The sequence below is a fragment of the Callospermophilus lateralis genome, chromosome 13, assembly GCF_048772815.1.
Source record: "Callospermophilus lateralis isolate mCalLat2 chromosome 13, mCalLat2.hap1, whole genome shotgun sequence".
In the NCBI taxonomy this organism is placed as follows: Eukaryota; Metazoa; Chordata; class Mammalia; order Rodentia; family Sciuridae; genus Callospermophilus; species Callospermophilus lateralis.
Window position 1 is genome coordinate 79921478 of NC_135317.1, and position 10987 is coordinate 79932464.

The 10987-nt window shown below is 53.2% G+C and overlaps 1 protein-coding gene across 1 annotated transcript in view; it reads left to right on the plus strand.

The window, feature by feature from the left end:
• The window catches only part of Lmod1 (leiomodin 1), a 40692-nt gene extending 32598 nt beyond the window's left edge, over positions 1 to 8094 (plus strand). The window contains exons 2-3 of the mRNA XM_076831951.1: positions 4662 to 6176; positions 7378 to 8094. Coding sequence (XP_076688066.1) covers positions 4662 to 6176; positions 7378 to 7404 — 1542 coding nt within the window. The 3' untranslated portion in view covers positions 7405 to 8094. The remainder of the gene's footprint in view (positions 1 to 4661; positions 6177 to 7377) is intronic.
• The last annotated feature ends 2893 nt before the right edge of the window (positions 8095 to 10987 follow it).

The following is a 10987-nucleotide window of genomic DNA, read 5'->3' on the forward strand; positions in this document are numbered from 1 at the left end:
GGGACAGCTTCTTGAGAAGAGCAGGGGAGTGAGATCTTGTGCAAGACCAGGAAGGACAGGTGGCAAGGGGTCAGCACGTTGGGAGCAGGACTATGAGATGTCCCATTGATCTGGGGGAAGTAAGAAGCAGGCCACCGCCAAGGTAGAAATGCATTTTCTAGTGAGTTCTGGATCCACACACAGGAGCCTGTCAATGTCCTCAGGGACAATGGCAGCTAAGGCCTGGGAAGAGGGTCTACCAAAAGCCGAGTTGGGGACCTGAAGCCCTGCATCCAGCCTGGAGCTCCAGCTGGGGGCGTTCTGGATGCCTCCAGCCAGAAGCCCTTGGAGGTACTGAGCAGGACACAGCAAGAGGGCCACTGCCGTCTGAGTCAGCATCACCTCAGTCTTGCTTTAGGGAGAAACAAAGGTGCCTGACTTCACAGCGGGGTTATCACACGTGAGGGGTACAGTCATGCAGGCGCCCCTGCCCTCCATGACTCTGACTCTCCTAGGCCAGTGGCTGGAAAGGGGACACAAGCAAAAGCAAAAGCAGAAGTCCTGTGCCTTCTTACGGCCTAGGGTCCTCCTGCAGACTCCTGGCAGCTGTCTGGGGCTATTATGGCTCTCAGAGGGGCAGACGCCTCCTCCTCAGGTGCTGGGTCACAGGAAGGAAAGAGATGAGCTGAGAGGAGTTGGCATAAGCCAGCAGGGGTTCAGCGAGCAGGTGCTGAGTGCAGACGCAGAGGCTTTGACTCTCATACGTAGAAAGTTCTCACTTTTTAAGTTTAGACAATTGTCTGTCTTTATGTCTTTATATACAAATGCCTTCTGGATAGACAATTCTCTGCTCTTTTGGCAAGGGAGGTGGTAAATTGTTCTCTTCTCTGCAGTTAGATAAGACTCCACAGGGAATCCTATCAGAAGACCCCCCCGTGAGGAAAAAGATGGTGTGTTCTGCCCATTGACCCCACCAGGGGCATTGAACATGGATCTAACTCATGTGACCATTCCCAGCCCTTTTTATTTTTTATTTGCTTAGGGCCTTGTTAAGTTTCTGAGGCTGGCCTCAAACTTCCAATCCTCCTGTCTCAGCCTCCCCAGTGGTGCACCACTGTGCCCAGCCCCACTAGAGGCTTTCCATTCCCCTGCCTATGGGCTTTCCCTATCCCTTCAGTTTTTCCCAAGGGGGAAAAGATATTGTTACTTAGGTCTCCCATCTAAAAGAATCAAACTGTCATTCTATGGAAGTTCTTTGTCATGGCTAACTTAAACCCCTTTTGCTATAAGGAACAAACTAAAGACTACGGACAGGAACACAAGCAAAAATAACCTCTGGAGGTCACCAGGATGCACCACTAGTTCTAGAAACAAAAAGAAGTCAGCCTGGACTCCTTCTCAGATAAGCTTGAAGGAGATGGCGCTGCTGTGTGCCGAGGAACTCGCCCCACAGAAATCCCAGGCCAGGGAGGACTCCGGGCTCCTTCTCCTTTTAAGGCAACATCTGAGCTCCCAGGGCTGCTCCAGCGCAACAAGCCCCAGCCCCACTCATTCCTGGCTATTTGGAGGAAACTGATGATTAATCAGCCCTTTCCCCTCCCCCACTCGGCCTGTTTTTCATTAGGTTCTTTTTAAAGGGTTGGCACACCTCCCCAGAACAGGCACTTGGCAGATCCTAGCCAAGCAGGACCACAGCGGAGGGGAAGCACCTGAGAGGGAGTGGCAAGAAGTCGTCCCCCCCACCCCAGGACAGAGGGCAGAGGGCAGGACCTGGGATGTAAGGGAGAAAAGTGCCCAAATGTGGAACACAAGCCCTGGTTGGGAAGGCAGCGAAGGCTCTGAATGGGAGCCCGGAGCCTGACGAGGTTTACTGAGGTCCCATGGACAGCAGGGGCACTCGGGGACCCAGGGGATCCTGGGCAGGCAGGGACGGGGAGCCTTGGCCCCTAATAGGAAGGTCGGAGGCAGTGACACTGACTTGGTGGCTGTTTGAGTCAGCTTTTTCACTGCTGTGACTAAGAGATCTGACCAGGACGATTGTAGAAGAGGAAAAGTTTATTTGAAGGCTCACAGTTTCAGAGATCTTAGTTCACAGACAGCCGGCTCCACTCCTCAGGGCTCAAGGTGAGGCAGAACATCATGGAGGAAGAGTGTGGTAGAGGGAAGCAGCTCACGTGGTGACCAGGGAGCAGAGAGAGAGCCCGCTCTCCAGATACAAAACACATACCCCATGACCACGCTCCCAACTCCCACCTCCTCCAGCCACACCCACCTGCCTCTAGCCACCGCCCAGTTAATCCCATCAGGCATCAATCCACTGATTAGTTTAAGGCTCTCACAACCTGATCATTTCTTCTCTGATCCTTCTTGCATTGTCTCACATGTGAGCTTTTGGGGGATACCTCACATCCAAACCATAACAGTGGCTGTTCGTGAGACAATCAAGCCTAACCCCCAGTTTTTCCTGAACCTGCTGGGTGGAATTGGCTGTCATCTCTCTCTGGGTCCCCAGCTTCTCTCAGTGCAGCCTGTGACCGAGAGGCACGGCAACTCTGCAGTGGACGGTTGGGACGTGCCTGGTGGGCTCTGAGACATTCCGCTGTGGACGCATTCTGGGAAGGGAAGGAGAGGGAGGCATGATGTCTAGAGGCCATGCCATCAGCTCTCACCGCCAAGCTCCAGGTGGATGGGACCACTCTGCATGTGGCATGGGAGGAGAGGAGATTCCCTGGTCACATGAGGGCAGATGGTTATAAAAGTTCCTTAAAAGGAAACCCATTGGGTTTCCTCATTTACATCCTATTTGCATTCTCCTTTACATACAGCAAAGTTATTACCACTTCCCATTCAGGGCAATCATAAGTGGGAAACTCAGTTCCTTGGGGGCCACAGTGAGTTGGGGGTGCTCTCGGTCCCCTGTTCCATCAGCACAGCTCCAGGCAGAATCCTGTGCATTCTAGGGCAGGAGGCAACAAGTGCCCTTTCCAAGGCTCTGTCCACCAGGCTCTGGGCCCCTGGGCTGCCTATCATGAGTCTAGCAGAAGAGCCGAGGACTTCTCTGCCAAATACCCAGGGGCTGGTCTCCAATGGCATGTGTTTGTGGTTCCGGTACAAACTGTCTCCAAAGGGCCAACCTTGCCCTCCATTCCCTCTGGGACAAGGAGTGCCTTTCTTCCTTCCCCTCTTTCCACACCCCACTGGGCTCTCTTTAAAGAAACCCTCCATGCTCAGGCCATGGTCTCCCAATGTGTCTTTAACGGAGGTCCTCCCAGCATCCCTTGGAGTCCCATTTATTCTGGGGTCTCCATCCCAGTTGGACAGTTAAATTTAATGCCGTATCGTAGGTAATCTGCTGCTTTCTCTGCTCCTGTGGGGGGGGATGTGCACTAGGTCCTCTTGAAATAGCTCCTCGACTTCATGAAGCAAGAAATACCGGCCTCCCCCTGGGAGGTGCTGGGTGGCTGGTGGCACTAAGAGCACTCAAGCCTCCATTGTGTTCCCCTGACTCCATCCCACAGCCTCCCCAAGCAGCAGCCCACATCTGCATGGTCAAAGTGGAGTTGCAGAATCCTAGTGGACTCCAGGACTACCTACGGGAGAGGCTTGACCTTAGCAAAATTTTTACTAAAAAATAAAGGACTAGAGCTGGGCATGCAGCCCAGTGGCAGAGTACTTGCCCAACATGCATCAAGCCCTGGGTTCCATCCCCAGCATTGCAGTAAATAAATAAATAAGTAAAAGACAACACTGTGAACTTCTGAAGAGACACACGTGTTTCGCAATTTGCTGTAAAGGTACATCTTTTGGTCTGTTACCTACTTCTTAATAATTAGCTCCTTGTTTCAATGAGATGATGATGCTAGGTAGAATTTATGAATATCCTTAATTGGTAAAATGTTAGCAACCCTGTCTTGATTCTTTCAATTTCTTTTTTCTTTGTAAATGTACTGGCTTATAACATTCCAGTATCTGAGCACTGGTGACCTCCCCTTGGCAGCGGGGCTGGGACTAGGTAGGAGGCAGTGTGAACTTGAGCACAGAATGCAGGGGCAGAAGCCACATGAGGTGGCACACACCTATAATCCCAGCAACTTGGGAGGCCGAGACAGGAGGATTCCAAGTTCAAGACCAGCCTCCGCAGCTTAGCAAGAGCCTGTCTCAAAACAGAGGAAAAAGGACTGGGGATATAGCTCAGTAGCAGGAGCACTTGCCTCACATGTGCAAGGTTCTGAGTTCAATCTACAGCACTGGGAAAAAAAAAAATTCAAAACAGGGTCAGTGTTGGTGATTTTTGCTTTTGCCTCAGGTGCTAGCATTGTTGGAAGCAGTCCTTCTAAGGGGGTCAGAGGTGCCATGGGTAAATCATTCATGACAGAAAAGGCAAACCTGGGTCTGAAGATGCTCTGGGAAAGAAACTGCGCTTGGTCCAAACCTCTGCAGGTGTTCTTTCTGGCATCTCATGACCCGTGGCGGGGTCTGACACTGGCCCGTTCTCTCCAGCTGGAATCCCGCAAAGTCCCACTTCGGCTATTCTCTGAGGGACATGCCCATCACTCTCCCAAACACCCAGTGTCCTTTGGAGGCCCAAGGGCAGTTGTATAAGTGCTCCCTCGCTTGTCCTGTAACCCGCTCCTCTACTGAAGCCAGCTCTTCATGTTTATTTTTCTTTTCTGAATTCTTAGGAAAGCAAGCAAGTGGAGACCAGAGCCGATGCCAAGAATGGAGAGGAAAGGGGCAGAGATCCCAGCACCAAGGCCCTGGGCCCCAGACGGGACTCAGACCTGGGAAAGGAGCCAAAGAGGGGCGGACTAAAGAAAAGCTTCTCCAGAGACAAAGAGGAAGCTGATGGCAGGAGTGGGGAGAAGCCAAAGGAGGAGAAGGTGATCAGGGGCATCGACAAGGGCCGGGTCAGGGCTGTGGTGGACAAGAAGGAGGCAGGGAAGGACGGGAGAGGAGACGAGAAGACGGTGGCCGCCAGGAAGGAAGAGGAGAAGAGACGGAGTGACAGGAGTTCAGGCCTGATCAAGGACAAGGACAAGAAGAGCGAGGAGGTGAAGGAGCTGGCCAAGAGAGGGGACAGTGAGAAGGTGAAGGGGGACAGCAAGAGCACAGATGCCAGACGGGAGGAGGAGAAGCCGAAAAGAGCCACTGGGGACACAGACAGGAAAAAGGAGGAGGAGGGGGCAAAAAGAAGAACCCAGGACAGGGACGTGAAAAAGGAGGTTGAGAAAGTCCAGAGGGAGGAGTCCCCAAGTGAGAAGGAGGCCCAGGAAGAGAGCAAGACCAAGACGGCCGAGAAACAGGCGGCTGGTGGCCCCAGCAAACCCTCGGAGGGGCCCCCCAGGGCAGAGGAGGAAGCGGCCCCCAGCATCTTTGACGAGCCTCTGGAGAGAGTGAAGAACAACGACCCGGAGATGACGGAAGTGAACGTCAACAACTCGGACTGCATCACCAACGAGATCCTGGTCAGGTTCACCGAGGCCCTGGAGTTCAACACCGTGGTCAAGGTGTTCGCCCTGGCCAACACGCGCGCCGACGACCACGTGGCCTTCGCCATAGCCATCATGCTCAAGGCCAACAAGACCATCACCAGCCTCAACCTGGACTCCAACCACATCACGGGCAAGGGCATCCTGGCCATCTTCCGAGCTCTCCTGCAGAACAACACGCTGACCGAGCTGCGCTTCCACAACCAGCGGCACATTTGCGGGGGCAAGACGGAGATGGAGATCGCCAAGCTGCTCAAGGAGAACACCACCCTGCTCAAGCTCGGCTACCATTTTGAGCTTGCGGGGCCCCGAATGACGGTCACCAACCTGCTCAGCCGCAACATGGACAAGCAGCGACAAAAGCGGCTGCAGGAGCAGAGGCAGGCCCAGGAAGCCAGCGGAGAGAAGAAGGACCTGCTGGAGGTGCCCAAGGGAGGGGCCCTGGCCAAGGGCTCCCCCAAACCCTCACCCCAGCCATCTCCCAAGCCTGCTCCAAAGAACTCCCCAAAGAAAGGGGGGGCTCCAGCTGCCCCTCCCCCTCCTCCCCCGCCCCTGGCTCCACCCCTTATCATGGAGAACCTGAAGAACTCCCTCTCCCCAGCCACTCAGAGGAAAATGGGAGACAAAGTCCTCCCTGGCCAGGAGAAGAACTCACGTGACCAGCTCCTGGCCGCCATCCGCTCCAGCAACCTTAAACAGCTGAAGAAGGCAAGTTGCTGTGGGCGTGGCCACAGGGCAGGGTGCCCAGGGGCTGACAGGAGAGGGCAGTTGTAACAGGCCAGCATGCAGACACTCCTGCAGGTGCACCCAGACCCCGGGGCCTGCAGGTCATCTCAGCCATGCTCCTGCCCCCAGGCAGGCCACATCTGTACCTCCCTTACAGGTGGGACTCTATGCTTCCTTTAGCCTCTCCCTCCACACCTGGAACTCCTTCACCAGCCATCAAACCTGTTCCTCCTGCTAATGGAGAGGCAGCCTCCACACATGGAGTGTTGCTGTGGCTCTTCCTCTAGGTTGTCTTCTCCTTCCCCTCCCCCCTAAAACTGGAGATATCGAACCCAGGGGCTCTTTGTCACTGAGCTATCTCCCCAGTCTTTTTTATTTTTTATTTTAAAAAGGTCTTGCTAAATTGCTTAGGCTGGCCTCAAACTTGGTATCCTCTTGCCTCTCATCCTATTGCCTCTCATCCTCTGGGCAGGAGGAATTATAGGCCTTATCACTGCACCTGGCTTCTTCCTCCGAGTCTCCTTTTCTCCATTTCCCCAAACAAAAGTGATATTGGTTTTATGTAATCCCCTCTCAGGATCAGCCCAGTTCTATGGGTCAGTCTATCCCAAAGGTTTGCCCTCAGTATAGTTTACCTTTGACTAACCAGTGCAATGGACACATGGATCATCCCTGGACACCCTACTTCTCATAGTCCTGCCTCCCTGGATGACAAAGTCCATCGTCATTTGCCTGTCTGAGTGAATATCCTACTCTCACATTATTTGCCACTGGACACCATGAGATAAAGGACAACCTCACTTATAATTCTAGTGGTCATCTGATGACATCCAGGTTTTTTGTTTGTTAACTTTTTGTGATACTGGGTATTGAACTTGCCACTAAGCTACATCCCCAGCACACACACCCCCTTTTAAATTTGAAACAGGTCCTTGATGAATTGCTGAGGCTGGCCTTGAATTTTTGATCCTCCTGCCTCAGCTTCTCAACTTGCTGGGCTCTGATGTCTAGTTGTTACAGAACAGGAGAAATGCTCCTTCAGTGTCAATACCTCATACATTCATCCCACAGACACATATTGAGAGGTGTGGGATGGTGTACTTCCAGAAGGGAGGGAGGTGAGATGAATTCCAGAGGCCCAGTTGCCAAACTCCTTGCTCTAACCTGTCTCTCTGCCCTACAGGTGGAAGTGCCCAAGCTGCTTCAGTAGGACCAGGCTGCCGGGCTCTGGTGCCAAGGCCATGATGGCCCTGGCTCACATCCAGGGCTGCACAGACCCTGCCCACACCACTCTGGCTGACCTGCTGTGGCTGTCCCTGTTCTGCCATGGGAGAGCTCAAGGCCTGGGCCACACTCAAGGGAGGACGCTGCATCTCCTCTCACCTTCCCTTTCTTGTCTCTGGGGCTCTCCAAAAATTGCTTATACCTGGAGCTGAGGTTTCTGGACAAGAAGAGTTGTTGTTGTTTTTTTTTTTTTTGTGTGCATCATGGAGAAGATGGCACTGCCCAGGCCCTATGTAGTTGGCACGCTGCAAAAGGCCTATGATCCGGGAAAGATGTCCCCAGGGACCACATATCCAGCCCCACTGCCCTTCAGGGCCAGGATCCAGGCCACTGAGGAGCCCTTGGGCAAAGCTGCTGGGCCAGTGGTACTCTGAGGGGCAATGGCAGAGGGAGCCAGGGCATGGGAGTCCAAGGGGACAGTAGGAGGGGCAAGGACACGGAGGGCAGCTGGCCTGGATGGACAGTGCCCGGTGAGATTGGGCTCCAGAGGAGAGGAAAGGAACAGACCTGAAGGTTTGATGCCAAAGCAGACATTTTCCTCACACCCACCCGCTGTTGTAAAAATAGCTGTGTATCTGTTTTTCCATAAGATTTTGATAATATATACAAACCTTTAGCTGAGAGTCACTATGTCTCACTTCTGTCATATACTACAGGTCCTGATACTCACCCAGGGCTCCCAGGAAAGCTCTAGAAGCTCAGATTCCCTGCTTCACTGTACAAGTTGACCATAAACTCAGTTTACCACCACAAAAGGATCACATGGGGGAAAGCCTAAGCTCTGGGTGCAGGACCCCCAAAGTAGTTGTCCTGGGTGTGCTTCTGAATTAGGCTTCCTGCCTGGACTCAGTGTCCAGAGCTGGTCTCAGGGTAACAGGGCAGAGCCAAGCTTGGGGCCCTAGATGGCTATATTAGGCAAGTTCAGGGGATGCTCATTCCATGACTCTTCCCAACTTTGGGCTCACAGCCAGCTCCCCACAGCAGTCATAGGCCCAGGAAGGGAAGTGGAGGGACCATGCAGGGAGTAGCACCCACACCAGATCCCAGGGTACACTCTACCTCAGAAGGTATGAGCTGAAGCTAAGCCATTTCCCCCTATGCCTGCTGGGTTATGTTCACTAGCTAGATGCCTTGTATTTTTCCGGTTATCCTTCAACTCTGTGAGGTGGATACTCATGTTCTCTCCATTTTGCAGATAAAGTTTGAGACAGAGATTAACTGTCTATGATCACACAACTAGCAAAAGGCAGAGGGCGCAGGTCTTGAGCCTTCGGAGCTGCTTCTCATAACAGATCCTCCTGCTTACCCCCACCCCACTGAGATGAGATTGGTGATGGTGCCTCAGGAAAGCACTAGAAACCTAACAGAACTAAACAATCTCCAAATCTTCAGGCTTCAACAGAACCTGTCACCTTAGAGCCCTTTCTACCAAATTTGAACGCGGTTTAGCCAGAGGAGAAGCCTACTCCCTTCCTCTGCCCTCCTGGGGGATCCTGCCGGGGCCTGGGATGATGTAATCATTTCTCTGGTGCCTCTGAACTTGATGCGGGGGCACAGCGCCATCTGGGGGTAGACAGCTTCCCACGTTCTCCCGCTGCTCCTCTAGGTGCTCTGGGGACCTGAAGGAGGCTACCTGGGCCAGGAAAAGAAGAAGGGCGGATGGGACTGGGAGCCTGTCGCACTCTAGGGGACTGTTTCGGGGGCTCTGCTCGCCGTCTTGGAGGGCCAAAGGAGAGCGCTAGGCACGCAGCGGACGCAGGCACTCGCGACCTGTTCTCTAGTGGGAGAGGGGACGGTACTCGCCGGGACGCATTTCTGCAGGACGTGTTCGCACCGCCGCCCACCTGCTCCGCTCGCACTGGGAGTCAGGGGTTTGCTGGCTTTCCCTTCCTGAAACCCAGGGGGAAACAGCCAGAGATGTTTTACCCTAATCCAGAGTATGAGCTTCAAAGAGAGCAGATGACTTGTCCGAGATGATGAATCCGGACTCAAACCCAGGTCTCCTGACAACCAGTCCATCATGCATACATCAAGGAGAAGCCACGACTCGGTTCTGCAGAGTCAGCCTGCAGTCCCCGTCGGAATACCCCCAAGCTCTCCCTGCCCCCATCAACTTCTGGCGGTTCCCCTTCCAGCTCTCCTGCTCCTCTAGCTTAGTCCTTATGGCCCGGGTCCCACCCTGTCTGGCCTCACCCCTGCAGGAAAAGTGCCCTTCCCACCTACCTTCGGTCCCCAGGAAACTCCAGAGCCTGGCCCTAGTCATGGACAGGCACCTGGGGCCTGCCGAGGCTCTTGCCAGACTTACTGTCACAGGAGCTCCAGAGGCTCCCGGCTCCAGTCTCACTCACTCCAGATCTCCTCCTCACTCACACCTTTTCAAGAAACAAAAGTTCTGGGCAAGTTTCACCCAGGATCGTGCTTTTGGAAGGCCAAGACCCCCCCTCAGGGGCTGGAGTGCTATACATGTGGTTCCCGTTGGCAGCTCTCTGCGGGAGCCTCTGAAGTCAGCCTTAAGTCGGACCCTTGAGTGCCTCCCCGGCAGCCCGGCCTTGCCTAAGCGGCCTACGCAACCTCTCCGTCTCCGTCTCTGGGCTCCCACCTCCAGTCCCCTAGATCCTCTTCCCTTACCGGCTCTGCCTTCCTTCACTACCAGCCCCCTTGAAGCTCTGCCTCCCTGATCAAGTTGTTCCTTTGTGGGATTTTGTGGTTTTGTTTTCTGCAGAGCTGGTGATCATATCCAGGGCTTCATGCCACATTTTCCGTTTTATTTTATTTTTTTATACTGGGGATTGAACCCTGGGGTATGCTAGATCCAGACACGGTTTGTGTAAAAAAGCTTCATCTGGGTTTCCTAGACCTGCCCAATTTAGAATGCTCAGTGTTCCCTTGCAACCTAGCAAGATCCTATTTACACTATGGGGTACCCCAATCCTTCTTGCCTTTCTAGGGTGCCTGTTTTTCAGGGGTGCTAGCTGAAGAACAAGGTGACGGGAAGGGACAGTGACAGCTCCTGGCTTCACTCTGCCCTACTGGGCCTTCTCTACTCCCCTGATGGTGAGCCCCAGGAGATGGAGTCAGAGATTAGCATGCTTTGGGAGAGATGAAAGAGTATTGCCCTCATTTAAAGCATCCTGGTATGTGACAGGGTCCTCTGCTCAGAGTATGTAGAAGCCACTGTCAGGGCTTTTCCTTTTTTCTTAGAATTCTTACTTTTAGTGTGTTGCAAAGTTAACTATAAACTGGGGAGCTCCACACCTTCTCCCTGCCTCGACTCTAGACCACAAAATAACTGCACATTGTCCTGGGCTGTTGACTCAAGGATAATTAATTCTGTAATTATGGCCTACATAAATTACACCAATTTCTCTTGGAAACTCAGAATACTTATCAGGCACATCTTTCTTCCTCCCAGCTTTGGAACAGAGGAACCTGGGCTCCAAACCTCAATGACCTGGTCATCTTCTCTCCTGAAGTATGAAGGCAGAACCACTCTGTGGCACCAGAGCCAC